Source organism: Artemia franciscana, chromosome 7 (genome assembly GCF_032884065.1).
Source record: "Artemia franciscana chromosome 7, ASM3288406v1, whole genome shotgun sequence".
Classification (NCBI taxonomy): domain Eukaryota; kingdom Metazoa; phylum Arthropoda; class Branchiopoda; order Anostraca; family Artemiidae; genus Artemia; species Artemia franciscana.
Window position 1 is genome coordinate 12486969 of NC_088869.1, and position 23038 is coordinate 12510006.

Sequence of the window (23038 nt, forward strand, 5' to 3'; positions counted from 1 at the left end):
ATCTAGCTCCCCCTCCATGGAACATTCCCTTACCCCACGAGAAATTTCTCCACGGAAAGATTTTCCCATGTAACTTAAATTAGCGATATTTGCGGGACTAATTTTGTAAGGCATGTAACAAAACGGCCAAAGAGGTCGAAACTATTTTTATGAAAATGAGAATTACAAGTTGAGCAATTCTCAAATGACTGAAATGAATCAAAGAAAAGATCTTTAATAGATATAAGCTACATAATAATTTATGTTCGTTTTAAGTTTTAATGTTATTCCTTACTATCAGTTGGAAAAAACTTTTTTTATTCAATAACAAACCATTAGCCGAACACCTACAATATCTCTGGTTTATTATCACATAAAAATCATTGACGAGGGGGCGAGCTCCGTCATGTACGTAATATGATGGGGTTCGCCCCCTCGTCAATGCCTCGCTCTTAACGCTAAGGTTTGAATTTTGTTCCAATTCTTTAAGAATGATCCCTGAATCACAATTGTCGTTTAATTAGAATAAATAGCTCTTTTGAAATTACTAAAAATACTTTAGCGTAAACAGCGAGGTATTGACGAAAGATGAACCCCCTCGCACACATAATAACATCTGTTCGTTTAAGTTTTAATGTTACTCCTTACTCAGTTGAAAAAACTTGTTTTTCTTTTTAATTTAATTTCTAATCGTTTTTTAAATAATGCTGGGATATCCAGCGCCTGCTTCATAGAAAATGTCTTCCCCCATGGAAAGATCCTACCACGTAACTCAATTCCCCCGCCAGAAAGAATCCCACGGAAAACGTCTGTATACTTACCAATAACAAATATTATATATAAACAATGGACAAAGTTCATAACTTAAACCCTTCTTCCAGGGACTGTGGGGGATTAAGTCGTCCTCAAAGACATAGTTATTAGATATTTCGACTATGCTGAACAAAATGGCAATCTCAAAATTTTGATCGGGTGACTTTGAGAAAAAATGAGTGTGGGAGGGGGCATAGTTGCCCTTCAATTTTTTTTGTTCACTTAAAAAGGGCACTAGAACTTGTTAATTTACGCTCGAAATAGCGCTCCCGCGAAATTCTAGGACGACCGGGTCGATACGATCACCCATGGGAAACAAAAATAAATAAACGCGCATCCGTGATTTTTCTTCTGGCACAAAAAAAAACAAAAAAAATTCCACATTTGTGCAGATAGGAGCTTGAAACCACATTAGTAGGATTCTCTGATACGCTGAATCTGATGATGTGGTTTTCAATAAGATGCTATGACTTTTAGGGGATGTTTCTTCCTTTTTTCGAAAATAAGGTAATTTTTTTCAGGCTCGTAACTTGATGGGTAGGACTAAACTTGATGAAACTTGTATATTTAAAGTCAGCATAAAAATTTAATTCTTTTGATGTATCTATTGGTATCAAAATTCCACTTTTTAGAGCTTCGGTTGCTATGAGCCGGGTCGCTCCTTACTTACAGTTCGTTACCACGAACTGTTTGATGCAAGCTACTCTGGGTTGATGAAACGTGAGAGATTACTTGAATCAAAATTTACTCTCGGGACTATTAGGCATTTAATGAAAGTTCTTGGAAATGCGACTTTGTAATACCTGTTCCCAAAGAAATCTACTAATCTGAGTTCCACTGTTATACTTGCTCCGGTTTTTTCAAAACCATAGTAGACTTCCAATAGACGTGTGCCGCCTATTACCTCGCACGCATATAGTAAATGCCTCTTGAAGCATCCTACAAAAGTTGACCTACTGATCTAAAGTTGACCTACTGAAAACTTTTAGCTTGGTCAACAACAACATCCTATTTCACTTATTACTGAACACCTAACCCCCTCTTAGTATACATAGTAATGTCGTTCTTCTCGAGCAGATCACGAAATACAAAATTCTCTAACCTCCTCCCAATTTTCTGTGGAATCCGTCAAGGAATACTTTTGGGACCATTTTTATTCCTAGTAATGGGTAATGGAATTAGTAACGAGTTCTCTCAGAGGAGTATATATCTGAAAGATTTTTCTATCATCTAAGTATGTCAGTGTAGTATCAAGACCAATCCCCTTGAAATCCTAGTCCATATTTTGACCAAAGGTAAGAATCTAAAAGCGAAAACTCTTGATTCCGGTATCCTGATATGTCCTGTCTTCTTAAAATCTACCCTAGTTTTTCTAGATCCTACCCCACCCAAAGTGCTCGTGAAACATTTAAACCCCTTGGTGAATCAGTTGCGAATAATCCAAGTAAGAGGTATAAACATGTTTCAAAGATTATTAAATAAAGAAACCCTCAGATTTTCTTTCTATTGAATAAATTTAAGTGTCCAATGACAAATTCCCCTGGGTATGCTTTTCCTTTCTCAGACTGTTTCCGAATATGCCAAGATTGAGTCAATTCACAAGCCCGTGATCAGGATCATCAACGAGAAGGGTAAAAATCATGTAGTTTTTCTTCCTTAAAGTATCATACGTCACCACCATAAAGAAAGATGAGATAGCATTTTACTTTACTCTAAATCCCCTATTTCCAATACCTTTACAAAGAATATTTTCCCAGTTTCATAGGTTCCTTTGATATCCCTCTCTCAGACTAAGAACTCGCAGGTCCATACAGCTACTGAGGGTTGAATCCCCTTTATCACGGAAGAACTTAATAAGCTTTTTTTTACTTTCGCTTCAGTTGCTTCTTATTTTTTATTTTTTTTACCTTCTCGTTTTCTTCTTTTTTTTGCTCCTTTGTATTTTAGTGAGCTTTCTTTGAGGTTTGATTATTTATATATATATATATATATATATATATATATATATATATATATATATATATATATATATATATATATATATATATATATATATATATATATATATATATATATATATATATATATATATATATATATATATATATATATATATATATATATATATATATATATATTCCCAGAGAACAGCCGCTTGTCTTCTTCAGCGCGATCAAGGAAAAAGCAAAAACAGGCCATTATTTCGTTGCATAGTTGTCATAAAGTGTAGAGTTCTTAGTGTCAGTAATGATTGTTTATGAGTGGCGCCAGTTTCACAAAACTTGTTTTATATAAACAATTCTTATCGCGTACCTATCATGCAATAAGCTACAAATTATAAAGCAATATCATAATACTGGTTTACCTTTTTAAACCATGGAAATTTTATTCCATAATTATGGTTCCAAAATAACATAAAATTTTGCCTAAAACTGTAGAAGTCTCATACGGCTGACAATTACTCTTTCATAGATCGTCAATTTCTTGATTACAAAGGCACAATATAGCAGATATTAACAGACTAGTTGTATGAAGTTTATGAATGCCATATATAAAGGTTAACAATTTAAAAGAAGCGCACCTAAATTTTATTTTTTTGAAATTCATTTAAACTAACTGCTGAAGCCTCCAAAGTTGAACGCTGTTGGAACAGTCTGCTGTCCAAATTGATAACCTAAAAAATAATAGGTTATCAATAAAAGGTTATCAAAAAAATAATAGGTTATAAAAAAATAACCTAATAAACCTAAAAAAATAATACATGCTAGAGAATAGAATTATACATTAATACACAACAGAGCAAGAAAAGATATACGAATGAAGATTATATCCAAGAAAGTTCTGCTGGAAATGCTCTAATAATACACGCTTTTCAGTTATTTAATCGCTAAAAGAGAAACTTTTTCATAATTACCGCTGGGTACCACCAATCGCTTTTAAGAAGAAACGATCCTTTAAGCCTAGATATTACTTAATAGGAGTAAAAATTAATCGTTTTTAATGGTCTGTGGGTTGAAGCTACTGCTAATGAATTTTGACCCGTGTTCTCCTTCCACCACCCACAGTATCATTATACCCAAATAAATATACACAAATTTTTTTGTGAGGTTTGACTTGGTCTTATTTTACAAAACATCTGGAGGTTACAACTCCTCCCTCCTGGAAACAAGACATAAGTCTGGTCATGTTGGATGAGCCAGATTGCAACTGCCAAAATGGATAAGCTAATTTTCCAAATAACATCTTTGCTCTTGCATTGAAATGTTAGATTAAAAGTGCAATGGGTTGAATTTTGGAACGATGTATTTTATCCTCTATTCTTTCGGCCTCAACAAGAATAGAACAGTTTAATAAGTCATAATTTGACGCTAAACATACAAAAGTGAAAAATGAACGACCCCTTAAAATTAAATAGGATGGTTTGTTGTAATGAAAAAAAGAATGTTTTATTTGGTTAGGGCAATGATACAACTTTGTCTGGTCAAAAATTAGTTATTCTTACTTTAATACCAGTGGTCTCAATTCACGAAAATCTAGGAAGGAGGAAAAACTTGTCGACTTTTCCATTTTTACCATAAAAACATAAAAAAAGGCAATTTAAATGAAAATCTACCTCAAAAGGCATTTTTCAAAGTCTAGGGGGCAAGTCCCCCTTCCCCATTTGACGCCCATTTTTTTATAGTGTCTGGCTTTTTTTTTTACTTAGCAAAAAAAAAAACAACAAGGAATCAAGGATTTTTAGCAAATGAGCAAATATTCCAAGAAAAAAAGAACATATTTGCTCTGCTGTCTCAAGTACAAGAAAATATTAAGAATAAAAAAGGAAGAACCGTGAATAACACCAGAAAACAAAAGCCAGGGTGAGAAACAACCTTAAAAAGAGAAAAAAAAAATTGTGAACTCTTCTGTGCTTGTAAAATTATCTTTTTTTGGTAAATACGGTCGCAAGTACTTTTCGTGCGGGTAAAATTCTGAATTGGATCTTCTTAACAGTTCAACAGTAAGATTATGGATAGGTCACCGATTATTTTGAGATTAATATGGAGAACAGTACAAAAAACAGGTACCGTAATGATTTTTCGATAGAAAAAAATTCTGAAATTTCAGATACTAGATTACAGTATTACCTTAAAACTGCCAACATTAACCTGGGATCAACTATAGAACATGTTATGAAATTTGATTCAGATTTAGAGGAGTTAAATTTAAGCTAATTTTTCTGATATTCAGTGATACGTTGAAGAGCTCGACTAATGTTTAGGATGTCATCAGAATAGCATATCAAGGAAAGGTTTACGGAAGACAGAAGCAGTGACAGTTGGTGCAGATCTTGTGCTTCAAGCACATAGTTATTAAAAAGGTCGGGAGGTGATAGCTCCTTGACGGGCCCTTTTCTTGACTGCAGTAAGTTGTCTACGTGGAATTGGGGACATGCCTTTATCTGGGGTTAATTTCAGGCGGATATGTAGTTTGAATATAAATCCTGAAGAGAACAAATAATGGCCAGGTTCAATCCTCGTTTACCAGCTTTCAGAAGCATTATTGTATGGATAAGAGTCGAATGCACGTCTGACATCATATTCCCCCAAAACAAGGCTTTTCCCAGACGACTCCCTATCAATCAGGGCATTTGCAATAACGGTTAAAGCGTCGGCACACCCGGTACCTCTCTCAAATCCGAACTGGTGTGAAGGGGTATAGCAAACTTTTTCTGGTTCCCTAATAAATAGTAGCTCAAAGAGCTTGCAAAGGGATGTAGCTACAGTAATAGGGCGGAATGATGTACAGTGGGCTTCAGATTTCCCTTTTTTTAGAGATAGGAATCAGATCTCCGATTCAAAAAGAAGAAGGAACGATAGCCTGAGGTAAAATCATCTGCAAAAGCAGGGACATATGAGACGTAAGAAGTTCTCCCCGTTTTTCCAATGACATGCACTCATGGTCAATACCAGATGAACATTTCCATTTTAATTTTTAGATGGTATCTACGACAGAACGAGTACTGACCACAGAATCGTCATCGGGCTGATGATCCAGAAACTGATCCAGACCTACTTCATAAGCTTGCTCTATGATAGGATCAGGGGAAGAAACTCGGATTCATAATGTTTTCTATTAGTTGTGGCTTGTGAGGTGTTTCAAGCAGGTCAAACTACCTATTTAGGTCAACTTCTGTATTACTAGCATTGTTCGTGGTATTCTTCTTGATTTTAAATTCTCTTAGATGTGGCTTATGAGGTGTTTCAAACAGGCCGAATTTGCTGTTTAGTTCTACTTCTCTATTACTAGTATTGTTTGTAATAAGTATTCATCTTTATTTAAATTTTCTTAGGTGTTTTCCATAAGGTGTGGCTGCGTTATATCCCCCTTTATATGGAATATTTTGATGGACTTTGTCTCAAGGAGAACAGGAAAGGCAATGGGAGACCACAGAATCAAATGGGGAGGAAAAACTCTCCTGGACTTTGATTAGGCTGACGATTTAAGCATATTAGATGAAAGTGAGATCGAAATGAATGAGCTTTTGGAGGTTTTGTGCATTCAGGGTGGTAGAACAGGTTTAAAAATAAATGTTAAGAAGTCACTACGGATAGGAATAAATGAAGACGAAAAGGTGAAGTTGGGTAACGAAAAGATTGATCAGGTCGGCAGCTTCACTTAACTTGGTAGTATTATTAGTAGAGACGGTGGGAACAGTGAAGATGTTAATAGTAGAATAGCCAAGGCTCAGGTTGTTTTTTCACAATTAAAAAAAGTTTGGAAGAATATGAAGATAAGTCTGCAAACAAAGATTTGAATGTTCGAAGGTACAATGATGAAAGTGGTCAAATATGACCCTAAAGTATGGGCGCTCCGAAAAGCGGATGAGGATTTAGTAGATGTTTTTCTGAGAAATTACCTACGGATTGTTCTAGGTACCCGGCTGAGACCGTATTCCAAACAGTAGGCTGTACGAAATGTAATTCAATCCCACTTTCTAGGGCTATAATGAAAAAAAGGTTGAGATGGCTAGGCCACGTTCTGCGGATGACAGATTGCCGAATATGATCCTTTTTGGTCAACCTTCTAGGGCTAAACAGAAAGCAGGTTGTCGTCGTCAGGGAGGGACGATGTCATAAGGATTTAAAGGAAACGGGTGTAAGGAAAAAGGAAACAGGGAGGGTGTAAAGAGGGGGGCCTGGAATAGATTGGGTTGGAGGAGGAGCTTGCTTAGCTGCGTTGGCCTCAGACGACTTGGTGCTGCGGTTAGTTATTATATATAAAAATAAGTTGTTTGTGTGTCTGTCTGTCTGTCCGCATATGACGTCTGAATTATTTCATCATATACCAATTCAAAAACGAATCTATTCAAGCCGAAGTAGCTGAGTTGGTAAAGCGTTATGTTCCAGGTCCTAGGTCCGAGCGGTTCCAGGTTCGAACCTTGGCTTTAACATTAATACAAAAGAAGAAAAAAAACTAAAAAAGGTAAAAACTACAAAAAAACTAAAAAGAAAATACTAAAAAAAACTAAAAAAGCTAAAAAACTAAAAAAAGGTAAAAAACTAAAAACTAAAAAAGAAAAAAAAAACTAAAAAAAGGTAAAAACTACAAAAAAAAACTAAAAAGAAAAAAAACTAAAAACTAATAAAAAACTAAAAACTGAAAAAGAACAAAAAACTAAAAAAAGGAAAAAAACGGGACACCGGGACACAAATGATGACCGGGATCGACAAATGACTGTTGGGGTGGCGCGAAGCACCACCCCAACAGCTAATATATATATATATATATATATATATATATATATATATATATATATATATATATATATATATATATATATATATATATATATATATATATATGTGTATATGTGTATATATTATCGTGTTTGAAGACCGAGAGTAATCCTGCCTGTTTGAAGACCGAGAGTAATCCTGGCTATATTCAGTTTTGGCTTTTACTCTACCCATCAAACTCAATTTCATCTTTTACTCAATGAAATTGGAAGTGAGGCTTTGGACCTAGATATGACCGTAAACCCCTCTAAGTCCATGATAATGCCGATTTGTTTCCTCAAATCCTCGCCCTGTTTTCTTAATCCTATCCCTCCTGAAATTTATGCATCCTCGGTTAAATTACTTGGAGTCACAATTTCGTCAAATTTAAAGTGGGATATCCACGTTAAAGATATCATCCATAAAGCTAATGCGTCTATCGCCCTCCTTAAGCTCCTAAATAAATATAGCGTCCCCCCTTCTCACTCCTTAAGGTTGTACACGTCGTTTGTCCGTCCGCATCTTGAATATGCTTGTCCAGTTTGGCACCCTGGCATCTCCCGTGAAGAATCAGACAAAATTGAGTCAATACAAAAAAGAGCCTTGCGAATAATTTTCAAAGAAGGCAAGGTGCCTTACTCTCTGCTCCTAAAAAAAGCTAGTTTGGAAACCCTTGAGCGAAGGAGGTCGTCGTTGTGCCTCCGTTTTTCAAAAAATGCAATAACGAACCCTCGGACGGCAAGTATTTTCCCCAAACGTCACTCACCATCCAGATTACGACAGCCTCGAGCTGTTTCTGAGCCCATCCCAGTTTTGTCCCCCATTCGTTGCGTTACCTCCAGATATAAAAAAAACCTTTGTCCCCTTCATCACAGAAAAAATAAATAAAATAGCCAACTAGTTTCGCCTCCCCCAGTTTTTTTTTCTCTTTCATGTGAGGTGCTTTAGGTCGTTGTTCGTTTGATTCGTTTGTTCCCACCGATTGTTTATATGTTCTCTTTTAAACCTTTTCAACGCTAATTTTATCTCACTCTTTTAGTTTTGTTTTACGACTTACCTTTTCAACTTTCTGACATATTGCCGTTTAATTTTTTCTTTTTTTTGACAAATGAATGGCTTTGCCTTTCTGATTTAGTTGTTTTTGACATTGTTTAACCAGTTTTTTAGTTGTTGTGCTATTTTTATGATGTGTTTTTATTTTTATGGTTTTATGACTCTGGAATGCGAATTCCGGAATGCGTCCCTCGGGGCTTGTGATAGTTATTTTTTGAAATTAAATATTTTATCTTATCTTATCTAAGAACATTAATCCCTCATATAGTTGAAATTTTAAATTAATACCCCCCCCCCCTTTTTTTTTCTCACTCCACTCTTATCTTATAGTTTGAGTGTTTATTTTGCAATTGCAAACTTTGTAATTCTTGCTAGCTACATTTTTGTTTAAATTTGTTTTCTCTGTTTTAACTTTACGAGTTTTTATCGTTTGACTTTTTATTGATTGCAATTTATGATGTTGTACTGACGCTGAAGTACGAATTCGGCCCTTTTGGGCTTGTGATAGTCGCTTTGTTGAAATAAATATTATCTTATCTTATCTCTCCAAACTCTACTCTCTGACAAGGAAAATATGTACGGGGGTTATAAAAAACAATCAGCGGATATTTGTAATCCTTCGTTAATCTTCCAATTAAAATGGATCGATTTTCCAACGTAACTTTTGTCAAGGTGGGTACACTTTTCAAGGGGGTGCTTCCATTCTTTCAAAGCATTTGTGAACAGATTTTGGGATTACTTTTATTAGTCATGTTTCTGCTGCCGGTTTCCCTTCATTATTACTATCAAAATGGACACCTTTCAACTATTATTTGAGTTTGAAAACAAAAAAAGTGTCGGGACTAGGTCTGTGTTAGAGTGTGCATGTGACAGCTATTCCCCCTCCAGTTTTTCAAATCTTTTGTAACAAACGATGAATGCACTGGGGTGCTTCCGTGTTTGAATGGGATTCCACTATGGGGTTTTCCTCAACGTTCTTCGGCTCATCGTGCTCTCGATTTTGTCACAACTTCCATATAATAGGCTTCTTAGACTATTTTTCAAGTCAAAAAGTACAACTTCTATAATCTCAGAAAACGGCTGTCATTAATTTATTGAAAGAAGTTCCCCGTATTTTTGGAATACTCCTCGTAGATCCTAAGCATTTTAATGGAGAGAGAGAGAGAGAGAGAGAGATCGGTATATTTAAAAACTATCGTAGCATAGAGCTAAATTCAGTTTTTTCACAAAAATCATACATTTAAACAAAAATCACACACTACAACTCAGCATTAAAAACTGATGTGAAAAAAGGCACAAATGAGTTTGCGTATCGATTGGTTCGTACTTTAGGGGGTACAAGTTTATTTCGTAATCGAGTTCGGCTATTGGGAGGGGCTGGTTCGGGTAGTAGTGATCGGTGGCTCTTATTGGCTAGGATGAATTTTTCAAATGTGAATATGTTTCCTTAATAGCGGTTGTACTTTTTCATATAGCAATGACAAATTGCTTTTTTTTAATCATCGTGGAGTAGAGTAGAAGAAGTCAACTTGCTTCCAAGGTCAAAACGTCCTTTTTAATTTGTTCAAACGGACTTGGGTCGAATAACTACTTTTTTCCTAATATGTTGAAAGCATTCATTTTCGGCTAGGGTGAAAAAAACAAACTATATCTGTTTGAAAGTTGATCCTTCTTTACACGTATTAAATTAATACCCACATTAAAGAATCTCAAGATACTGTTTTTTGCTTAAGTCTTCTCAACATGTGTCAGAATTGGGCAACAAAACATATCAACGTACCTCCTTGCTTTTCCAGTTTTTTACTTTCCCTTGCTGCTCTTCTTTGGTCAGCTAGGGTAACAATATCGTTTAGTTCCTTCTGCTGCTCCGGCTTCAAATGAGCCGTCAATAGAGAGTAAAAACGTGGCTCTGATGATTGCAGATGCATCATTACCTTAAAAAAAATAGGCGCATGTCTTTAGGAAAACCGAGTCTTAAAAAAAAAACTCTTGATTTTCATTCCGAGACAGGAAAATTCCAATCCTGGTAAGAGTGAATTGACAAAAAAGCTAAACAATCATGACAGAACTCATTATATAAAGTGAAAAAATTTCTCTTGAAAGGCTACTTGCGAGGAAAAAAAGTTCAGCCTGAAAAAAGAAAAGAAAATTGTGGCTCAACAAAGGGATTTATCAAACAGCTCGTGGTAACGAACCGTAAGTAAGGAGAGACTTGGGCAAATAGTATCCGAAACTCTCAAAAAAGGAATTTTGATAACGATGGATAAAAAGACTTGGCTTTTTATGCTGATTCGAAAAATATATTTATTCAGTTTAATGTTTGATGTTACAAGCTACGAGCCTGAACATTTGTCTGATTTTTGAACCCCCCGCCCCAAAAAAAGTCAACCAATCTTGGAATCTCGATGAAAATCACACCATTAGATTCACCATATACGGAAATCCTACGTTTCAGACTCCTATCTACAAAAACGAAAATTTTCTTTTTTTCAAGAAGAAAGATGACAGATACTTGTTTATGTTTTTCTTTTTTCTTCACGGATGACCTTATATAGGACAGAATACCATTTATTTTAAATAAGAAACTATTTAAAGCACTAAAAAAACTTTAGAGTAAGGAGCAAGGGGTTGAGGAGAGAACACACCCCCTCATATACGTAATAAGTTCTTTTAATTTTCACTTTTAATGTTGTTCTTTACTTTCAGTTGAAAAAACTTATTTATTTCATCAATTGCAAAACATTAATCACCATGGACTGCTGCTACGAAAGCTCTGAAATGCAGTTTTTTTTTTTAGTTCGAAGGAAACGTTTTTATAAGAATAAAGATTTTGAGGAAGCAGAGGAATTAGATAATTTCTCTAGTTACACACCCTTTGTTAGAGAGCCATGAGACACCTTTGTGAAAAGGTTTAAAGAAATAAAAAAGTAAAAAAAAATAAAATCAACATTACCGAGCATATACACTTTTCCTGAAGAATCGCGTGAATTACATGAGAATGACAATAATACTATACGAGACTGTTCTTGAGCTTAGGATAGTTAACATATTTTAACAAGAATGAGAATGAGCCGGACAAAAATTGAAAAACTTTACAGCTAAGGATCCATCACCAGCTTCCAAATTTAACCCCACAGATCATTGTTTTGTATATCTCATTATTCCAGCTAAGAGACATAGTTTTGTAACATAAACAAAATTTGAAAGAAAACAAATTTTAAGACAATTTAAGTGATTCAAATGTGCAGCCATATCTATACACAAAGGGCGCGTTTTCTTCACAAGAACCAACCAAGGAACCCTCGTGTTAGATTAGGGAGCAATACAGAAAAATCCAGAAACTGTAAGAACAAATTTCTTTCATCCTTATTGAAAGTATCAGCCTTTTTCCTATTCCCCAAAGTTTTGACTACAAGCACCACTAGCCTATTAGTCAGTTGCATGTTCAGTAGAAAAAATTAAACCACTGGTACTAAACACATTAATCCACTGGTACTAACTGGTAGTACCAGTTAGTAACATTGTAGTTACTAACATAATAGTTAATAGTATTACTAACATTGTAGTTACACCACTGGTAGTAACATTAATCCACTGGTACTAACTGATACTGAACAGCATAAAAAAAAGAAATGAAATTGAAAACCCTCAAATAAACAGTATATCTTGTTTCTTAATGACACACATATACACAAACACAAGAGAATATAAAGCAAGTAAAACAGGCTAATTAAAAACAGAAGATTAAAAATGAGCAACTTAGAATATAAGAAAGCAAATACAGGGGAAGTATAAACGTAAAGAACATATAGAGAGGAATTACTTATTGGATTAAAAGAAGGATGTTTATCAATGCATAAAAAGAAGATGAATACAAGTAAGAGAATGAGAAAATGGTTGGGGGGGGGTCTATTTACCTCTTTAAAATATGAATATTCGTCAACTCCTTTTTCTTCATCATCAATAATGGTGGCGTAAATGTCAAATGCCCCTTCGTCTAAATCCGAGTCGTCATCAGAGTCTATGTCAAGTACATCTTCTATTTTCGTACCGATTTTAAATGGAGCGTCAGGATTATTTTTAACTTTGCGTTCTAACTCTTCTAAATAATCTTGACCTTCATCATCTATTTCATCTTCATCAGACGACAATCCCTCCTTAAAACAAATAGACATTCTAAAAACAAAATTCTTCAAAACCAAATCCTACTGTATAAGAAGCGTGTTGTAAGGGAATATTCTAACGTCCACAATAATTAATATAATTCATTACACAAAAATATAATTTATTGCATGAAAATACAATACTTAAGAAAAAATCTGGCTGTTTGATTATCCATTTTTATTAGCAACTAACTTTTTTTTACTAGCTAATCGAAACCATCTAAAATAGAGTGAAACTATTACACCATCTAGTGTCGACACACTATCAATGTGTCAACTATCATTATGCAACACACTATCAAATGTCGGAATTGTATCTTAATATAATATTTTGACTGATCTACCTGGTATGGCTAGAGAGGAGGGGGGTATACATTGTCCACAAAGAATCTCATAATTTTTTGCATTGTTTTTTTTTAAAACCATTTTTGTGTCCGGACTAGTAAATTACGCCCTCCCTCCCCCCTCCTCCTCTAGTTCCAAAAAAATAATGTGACTGCTGGTTTAAACTCCTAACAATTTACAAAATTGTCCATTGTCTTAATGTCAACTTTCCTCAAGTAATTGCTTACTCTTTCTTCCAAAACTGTTCTTGCTCACGTTTTAAAAGCACCGGTCACACCTACGCTATAATAATCAGAAAGATGTAAAAACATATCTCTTCGAGGACGTGCCGATAACTACTTACTCAAAACATCTTATCATGTGTCTAAAAAAAATCACTCATGTTAAAATAAATTGTTGAAAAAAAATCACTCATGTTAAAATAAATTGTTGAAAAACAATCACTCATGTTAAAATAAATTGTTGAAAAACAATCACTCATGTTAAAATACATTGTTGAAAAACAATCACTCATGTTAAAATACATTGTTGAAAAACAATCACTCATGTTAAAATAAATTGTTGAAAAACAATCACTCATGTTAAAATACAATGTTGAGAAGAGACACACAGTTTAGCACTGATTTACACTAAAACTTAATTTTTAAATTGCACGGCTCTTGATTCCATCTGCCTGCCTCAATTCCTTTTTTAAGCTTGAAAACCGATTGATCATTTTCAGTTCTATCTGCCTATTTATCTTCAGTTCTAACCTACCCTCAGTTCCTTTTTTATGCTTGAAGACCGATTGACGATAAGTAAGTTACGGTACTTACTAAGTTAACCTGTTAGATGTTGTTAGATGTTGCTTGAAAACCGATTGATAATTTTCAGTTCTATCTTCCTATTTATCTTCAGTTCTAACCTACCCTCAGTTCCTTTTTTATGCTTGAAAACCGATTGATAATTTTCAGTTCTATCTGCCTATTTATCTTCAGTTCTAACCTACCCTCAGTTCCTTTTTATGCTTGAAGACCGATTGACGATAAGTAAGTTACGGTACTTACTAAGTTAACCTGTTAGATGTTGTTCCGGCTAACGTCACGTAGCCTAGCGATACACATAACTAGTCATGTACCCTACTTGAAAGATTGCTTCAAGCACTGCTTGACTAAAATTCTGAAGTACCTGTCTATAAGATTATAAAAACTAACATAAACTTATAATTTATAACTGGTAACAATAATAACATTGCGAAACATTGCTAAAACTACCCAGCAGAATTACAAGTGGCCATAATATAATGAAAAAAAAAATGTTGAGCCTCAGCTAAGACAAAATTATTTTTAAGGCTTATCTATCTTACACAAAAATAAGTAGAAGTTTCCCTGCCCACCATCTTGAAAACCTCAACCCAAAAGAGATCCTGCCCAGGTTATAGGTTTACCTCATCTTCACTGTCAGTTTTCTCTTCTTCCTCATTATCCTCAGCTGCCTTTATTTCATATGCCCTTTTTAATCCATTAAAAAGGAGGATGCAAGAAGGGAGTAGCACTCCAGCCACTTCTTCAACGGCTTGCGGCCGATGGCTTGCTGGTATTTCTAAAAGCTTACAAATCCCAATAACACACAATTTTCTATCATGAAGCCTGAAATAATGGAAATCAATATAATCGGTGTTTACAATAACTAAAAGATTAAACTTAGAAACATGTATAAAGTTAATATGACAAAGTGAAGAAACAATAATAACAATTTTTATTCGTACACTTTATCATACTGCAACAATATGGGTATCGTCAAACAAAAGCACAAAAAGCCACAGTATCAAAAAACAAAAATGATAAGCCATCACCACATCTTCCGGACACTGTTGTTGTAACACCTGACGTAGTAGGGCACGAAGGATTAGGCACGAAAAATCTAGTCGTCGAGTGTGTAGGCGGACATCCTAACAGTTTTTACCTCGCTCAGTCTCGTATTTTTTGTCAAAACAAAAAAGGGCACAGATCCCCTAAATGACACAGTACAACATAAGGGGGGAAAACAGAAAAGAGAAGAGAATTTGTAGATTGAAGAGAAGTTTTACAATATTTTACAATACATAATCATAAGATCCATAACGTAACACAATCACAATAGAAAACACTTGAGACATAAATTTTAAGAATCATAACCCAATCATAAAATAGTGAAGACAAACGTGATTAAGTTTACTGGCGGAACATTTAAAATCTTTCACTCTTTTATCAATAATTGTAGATAGTCCTGTGGTGGCGCAGTAGATTTGACCTTAGCTTGGTAATACGGGACCCAGATTTCGAATCACGCTGCAGGAATGCACTGCAGGGCCGACGCAGGGACCATAGTAGTCAAGAAGCGTCGTTAAATCTTAAATAATAATAATTGTAGATGGAAAGATGAGTTTAAAGTTTTGGGACAAAAAAGAGTTGCTAGTCCAGGGGGGATATGCAAAAGGAATTTAGCAAATTGAAAATAAATCCGGTAATCAAGTTTTGTTTGAAGTAGGAAATAGTTGCCAAATAAGAGACAGAGCAAGAAGATGAGGCACAGTTAGACAATTGTAAAGTTTAGAAAATAGGAAATAACTAAGCTGAGTAACGTTAGGGACAAGTGACACATAAGCTACCCTTGTTTTTTCTTATATTTTGGATGGCAATTGAATATCCAATGGGCATTCCCAGGTAAATAAGGCTTTTAGAGATGGGAGTACAAGTTTCAGTAAGTTGGAGGAATTCGTCAGAGCATCCTTAAAGGCTGAAACCGACAGCCACAGTTTTATTCACATAAAAAACTCAAACCAATCTGCGGATATTTTAGTTTTAACTTGGAGAGAGTGCTCTCACAACCAGAGAAAGTACGACTCAGATTCAGGATATTACTAGCATACGGAAGTAAAGACACGTCTAAACCCCGTAAATACAGGTAGACTCGATAAAACTTTGGCTGGAATTACTGAATTATTAAAAAGCGCGGGAGACGTAAGACCTCCTTGTCTAACGCCCTTTAGCACATTAAAAAGCTCTGAGCCGCACTTCATTTTAGCATGAAGATGTTTATACATGTATCGAAGACACTTTACAACTGAGAAGTAAACCTTTGTCTTTAGAGCTTCTACCAAAATCTGGGCAAAAATACACAAATCAAATTCTCTGGCTATGTTCAGTGCGCATAGAACAAGAAAATCCCCGGAACCTTCCACATCTACAAGAACCTTAAAAAGGGAAAAAAAGTATGCTCACGACTAAGTTCTTTCTGAAAACCGAACTGATGAGCAGGCATAGAACACTTTTGGAAAACATCTCTAAGAATAATAGACTTAATTATTTAAAAAGAAGGGATAGAAATGGCATCGGGCCAATACGATCGACAATCATCGACATTTTTCCCCCTTTTTGGGTATAGGCGTAATCTGGCCAATACAAAACTGTTGAGGCACAATACCAGATGAAACACACATCTGAAAAAATACTGAAGGATGCTGCGACCAAAGATCACTACAATGTTCCAAGTGTTTAGCAGATATTAAATCAACACCGGCAGATGATTTTCTCTTAATTTGTTTTTAGAGTAAACACAATATCAGACGGCGTCACTGTAAAAGCAGAGCGAATACAACTCGATAGCAAACGGTCAAGCTCTTTTTCATATTTTCTTTCTGCAACAAGGAGCTCACGACGAAAACTCACTTTTATAATAACCAATCGAGCTTTTTTCTGGAAATACTACCAACAGAAGTCCGATCGCTGCGTTTAAAACTTTTCCACGAAAGTGAAGGATCACTAGCTATCTTACCAACATTTTTTTTCATCAACAATATTTTGTGGTCTTTAAGGGCTCTTGTGAACTTTCTTTTTGTCTTCAAACGCAATTCGTTTGCTATACCAGGGCGCAGTTCATCGGATTCGTTCCAGATTCGGAGCCAGAGTTTAGCTGAAACGAAAGCTGAAACAAGATTTGGATTTTTAGACCAATAGGTTACGTTCATGTTTTTGTGAACACGTCTAGATGGGACTTGACATTTTTCAACGCACCAAAGTGCATGGTTGATTTCTGCAAGATAACTCTTAGGCTGTATTTTCATCCCACAAACACTAATATAAGACCCAAATTCTGAACTAAGTAGGTGAAAAGGAACTTACAATTTTATTGAGTAATTGGACATGAATGAATGACGACCAACGTGACTCCAGTCTTGAACAAAAAACTACTTTTCGTCTTGCGGGGTTTTGCTTTCGACATTGCACTCAATTGTCACATGAATAGTTCAGTGAACCGAGTAATAGCCTTCAATAAGTACAACAATGGGAAGGGAAGAAACAAAATGATCGTGGTTTGAAGTAGAAGAGTCTTCACAAAGCCTTCACGGCGAAGCCACTAAATAGTTAAGTGGGCATAGGTATAGGACTCATTTTTGTCATCTGAAGTAAAAGGAGCCGGGATATCTCGGTGTGTTGAGGGCTTCAGGATGTCAGCTCCAAACTTCATCAGAATTTCATGCCTACTTTCATCTTTCATACTTTCTACTTTCATTGACTGACGGACTGTCTTTACCAGGCTGCTGTCTGTACCAAAAATATTTATTTCAACGCTCTCGGTCAAAACAGGTAAATGACCATTTCAAACTAAAAGCTAATGAACTAAGAGACAAGAAAATTTAATGTAATGAAAATAACGAAAATAATAAAAAAACATAACAATCACGTCGCTTCTTGCATCATTAATTGAGTCAGGTAGACTTTTCTTTCTTCTTTCTGTTACTTGTTTCTTGTTTACACCGCTTTGAATATTATATCCCGATCTTTAACCCTCTTTAGTACCTGTTCAACGATATTTTGGCTGAAACTTTACGCAAGTACCATAATAGGTAAATAAATTTTGCTGCCACACTCGGCCTCTCGCAATACTTATATATTAAAAAACCGATGCGCAAACGCACCGGGCCCTTAAAAGGACCTACAAAGTCAAGTAGTCGAGATCCATCGGAAGGATAGGTATGGCTCTATTGGACTAACATTATAAATAATATAAATATTCCCTGAAAGAACTTACCCAAGGAAACAGTCCGTGTCTTGTATCCATTGTTTTATAAATTGAGTGAGTACACTAGTCCCACCTACTTGTGGTAGTGCCTCTAGTGTATTTAACAACATCTGTGGGTTATAGTAGAGGGCAGCAATAACTACCTAAAATTAGAGAGATAGTTACATATTTAAAATGAAGGTAAACAATTGAGGGATGTGGATGATTTGGAGACTTAGCCCTTTTTTCAAAATTTTTCTTTCATGTTTTCCATAAATCACTTCAATATATTTCTAGGCAAAAAAAAAAAAAAAAAAATCAAAAGTAAAATCACCAGGGTTCATTTTAAGAGCTTCTCCAAGCCCATAAAAAAATCAATTAGCCTGATTAGATCTCTATATTATTAAATAAACCTATATCTCCATTTTTAAAATATACTGCAACAGCTAACGACTCATTGGAGTACTAAGCCGTCTAGGACCAATATAGTTGCGGCAATACTCCTCCCTCCTCCCCCCTTGTCCACAGCTTCACTTTTCAATGCCTTTCGTAAAATTTCTAATTGCTTAGAGTTTTTTCTTACTGGTTATTCTATTTCTCCCGAAGGCATCCTTCTATTCGTTTGAACTCAGCTGAAGTGTCAAAAAGCACAATTTCTAGTAGTTTCTCTTCCTTTACCTGTAAAACGTCATTAAACCTCTGATCCTTTTGTTCACACTACATCTTTAGACGGGGGAAGTAAACCACTTTTTCATGCAACTATTGGTTGATATAGTCACTCAGTTTTACATAACCAACGCTACCTAGTGGTCAAAAGAGTAACGACCACTATATTTTTTGTTTGAGAAAAAGATGTAATTTTGCTGGCCTAACTTGGAACGTGTGGAGAAAATACAAACAACAAATCTAATAAGTGTTTATTTGCCATCCTCTGTCAAAGATATTTATAAGATTTCAAAACTTTCCTCTGATTAAGATTTTCATTAAATCAAAGAACTACACTTCCTTTAATTGTGCATAGTAGCGCTGACTGTACAATAGCGCTATTTTTTTTATGGATTGATGCACTGTAGCGTTTACTCGAAGATAATAACTAGTAAAACAGGTGGCGTATAACACATTTAGTACACAACGTTTTTTTTTTCATTTCCAGTGTCGAAAAATCAATTATTCCATTACATTGATGAAATCCTTTGTGTACATACCTTGCAGAGTAAAAGATTATCCCAAAACCAGTATTCAGTCTAGATTAAAATCAGAAGAAATTTTTGCAGCCCCAAACAGGCAAGTAACAGCGAAAAGACCCATGAGCAAATTAAAAGGAATATTAACGACCCAAGTGAAGAGCCAAGAGCCAATCCTAGAAGCCACTCCTGTCGTAGTATCTGGAGCTACAGTATGTAGGAGCTACGTATGAGGACCTACGGTGGAGCTCCAGTACCTAGAGCCATATATTGTTACACTAGAAAGAAATGACTAGTCAGGTTCTGACAAAAACAAACCTGATTTGAAATATCAGGTTGACATGAGTTGTCAAAAGAACAACCCCTTTTTTAGCCCAATCAATGCGCGTACCGCATCCACACAGCCTGTGCTTGAATTAGCGCAAAATTTTTGTCACTATGCAGAAGTCTCTAGACAAGTCTTTCTGGTTATCTGTCAAAAGTACCTACACCAGGTAAATAAGATTGCATCAAGATCAAACCAAAATCTGTCTAGTGCAAGTGCATAGTTGTCAGTTAATCCACTAAAATCGAGATAGGGTATCCCCAACGCGCAGAGGCACCTGCACTGAAACCTAGCCGACAGTCGTTTCTATCTAGGTTCCACGGAAGTGTTGGAAGCAGAAAAAAAAAAACAGAACAACAGGTTTTTAAAGATGTCTTTAAAGCCAACTGCCCGAGCAAATGTTTTGCTGTGTCACACAGGTCTTTGACGAAATTTCACGGTGTTTTGTGACCTGTTGCCCTAATGTGAACATCCCTATCAGTAGAAGAAAAAAATTAAAAGCTAGAAAAATAAAATATATGATTCTTCATATAAGAAGTGTTCAGAAATTCAGGATTTTAAGGGTAGGACAGGCGAAGCCGTACGTACATGCATCTATTATCTGACATTTACCTGACAAAAGCCTGGGTTTAATACCCATGTCAGATCAGCAAATATCTCCACATCTGATGACACATGGCCTCCAGAGAGAGCTATCCACTTGTTGATATTGTCAGTATCAGTTGGTATTGGTCTGAGACTAAGAAATTAATTGCAGCTGACGGAATTTAATCCCATTAAAGCTAAGAATGATGCCTAATGGCATTATAATAATATTATCGTGGTATTGGTATTTTTTTGCCCATGCCCATCAACAGTGCAAAGCAGATTACTCAATTTAAACGATATACCAAATAAAACGACTTTGAAGTCTTAGGGTGAAGTCACCTTAGAAGATTCCAACAAAAGTAGCACCACCGGCGATATTCGTGGTTCATTATCCACCCCGTGTTCCCTATTGCCAAGACCTTGTAACTTACCAGTGCAGCACTGCACTGACAATCCACCATCCTTGGATCCTTCCAACTCGCTGACCATATGCCGTCATAATTTTAAATCTTTGGTGGCTCGCCACAAGCAACTAAATTTGACCCACTTTCATTTCTTATTGTTTTGAGCCTTATTTCACAACAATTCGTGAACGTTTGAAATTTACTGAAGAATGAACTGTTTTAGCACAGACACTAAACCCTTCGACCACAGACCATACTGACTTAAAGATAACTTCAATCAGTTCGAAACAGAATGAAGAGGGGTGAAACTGACGGTTACTGAGACTAAGAGCTGTTTATGACTTTTTCCTTTCTAAAATTTGACAGCTAGACTGACTCGGGTTCCTTAATACCAACGGAGCAAACAGTTAAAATACCTGCAATACTTTTATAAGAAGACTTAAAAGGGAATTCGCATCTTAAATATCTGACTTTAAAAAAGCCTTCCTTCTTACTTTTTTTTTCCAATCTGGATAGATTCGGTACGCCAACTGAGGTTCTAAAATCTGTAAATCCAGGACTACGAGCTTGGGATCCGGGACTGACGACTGACCAATCCGACAAACTTGAGATTGTCAAACAAAAAAAGCAGTGAAAACTACATTTGGACACAGCTACTCATCACATCATTATTCATTGAAACAAATACAGTTAAATTCCCTTTATAGTCGTGGACATAAGTTGCCATATTGTTTTGGACGAAATGTTTGAACTCTTAAACTTATAATTCTTTATTACCCAACCTTTGTAGCCGTCCTACTAACGCACACTAGACATTGAAAATTCAAAAAGAACTATCAACAATTATTTGCCAAGCTCATCGTATGGAGTTAGCGCAAATTATATGTCCCTTTTCCACTTAGTATGTTAATGACAACGCTTTAGGAGGTGATATTTGGTATAGTTTATTCTATGGACTAGCCTGTGTTATAATACTAATTTCTATGCATTGAGTCTTTATTGATTTTAAGCACTTATTTTACTCATAAAGCATCTTATCTTCTAACATATTTTCTTCACCTTTCAAAACTACCCATTTCCCTGAATCATACTTATAAAGGTGTGATTGTTGTGGCTTCTAGCATTTTAATCTTAATTTTACAACTGATCGACTTGATTTTCCCAATTATTCCTAGTGATACGACCATGCAAAACAAAATTGAGCAAATATGCCCGACAAAAAAACTGAGACAAAGTAGAATGAACTTGCGAAAACACAAGCTGTATGCGGCCTACAATGAGTTAATACTTGAGGTTGCCGAACTCTGACCAGTAGATGACCTTACGTACCTGAAGAAGCATTGTTCGCAATTCAGACGTTTTGACTTCCCTGAAGAGTCTTGATACGGCTAATTCTACAAATGGGGGAATGCAAGCATCAATTCTTCCCCTACATTGAAGAATGATTACTTCAAGAAGTTTGGCAGCATGACACTCGGGATCTTCACCAGAATCATTAGATAAAACCTAGAATAGAACGGAAGCAATAAGAAATGACGACACTTAAAAAAAGTAACTCGAATTTAACGCTTGGCAGGGTAGAGTATTAGAGTGAACTAAAACGGGTTGGGTAACTTGGTTATTCACTATAATAACTTCAAAAAAGAAATGTGCCTATCAGTACTGAACAAAGTCATATATTAAAAAAATCAATAATTATAAACAATAAAGCAAATATCTACTACAATAAAAGTAAAAACAAAACGCCAAATTAGCAAGAACTAATTAAAGGCAATTAGACACAAGGAGAATCTCAAGATAGATCGTCAATCACTTAAAGAACGAACAAAATAATAGACGAAGGAGTTGCACTATCTTCGTGTTGTTAAAGTGTCAAATCGCTTCAAGTGAAAGGTCTACAGGTGTTCTTCCTAACTAGTCTACTAAAGTATTTAGTTAGCAAGATTTCTGGGTAGGGAAGAAGAATGCAATGGTGAAAGTCAGACTGCAGGTATTCCAGTCTAAGTAAAAGTTGAAGTGCACTAGCACTCGAAAATATCTTAGTAATTGCTTATAAAGCTATTCAAGAAAAATCTTAAACGACCAAACGGCCTTACTTATTTTCATGGAGAAACCTGTGAGAAATGTTGATCCAATTAGACGCATCCCCATTTATAAAATGCTTCCAATCAGGCTGAAAACTGAAAAACATTCTTAAGAACTTTGGTGAACTGAGTTCTCCAGCTTCATCAAGGATGATTGAGTGCATTTAAATAGACTAAGGCTTTTGAAATACCAGAAAAATAAATGCGACAAAATATATCATAGTCTTAGAAAGTTTCAAGATAGTACCTATCAAAATGGGCCAATATTATCAGCTGCATGTAGTTAAATAAAATTTAGAAAACTAAAAAACCTTAAGAGC

At 35.4% G+C, this 23038-nt stretch overlaps 1 protein-coding gene across 1 annotated transcript in view; it reads right to left on the reverse strand.

Annotated features, from left to right (window-relative positions):
* Positions 1-3140: 3140 nt before the first annotated feature.
* Positions 3141-23038, reverse strand: part of LOC136028857 (importin-7-like) — a 79516-nt gene continuing 59618 nt past the window's right edge. Inside the window, exons 15-20 of the mRNA XM_065706793.1 lie at positions 21964-22140; positions 18164-18297; positions 14538-14739; positions 12521-12760; positions 10384-10537; positions 3141-3466 (exon numbers count right to left, since the gene is read on the reverse strand). Of these exons, the coding sequence (XP_065562865.1) occupies positions 3405-3466; positions 10384-10537; positions 12521-12760; positions 14538-14739; positions 18164-18297; positions 21964-22140 (969 nt within the window). The 3' untranslated portion in view covers positions 3141-3404. The remainder of the gene's footprint in view (positions 3467-10383; positions 10538-12520; positions 12761-14537; positions 14740-18163; positions 18298-21963; positions 22141-23038) is intronic.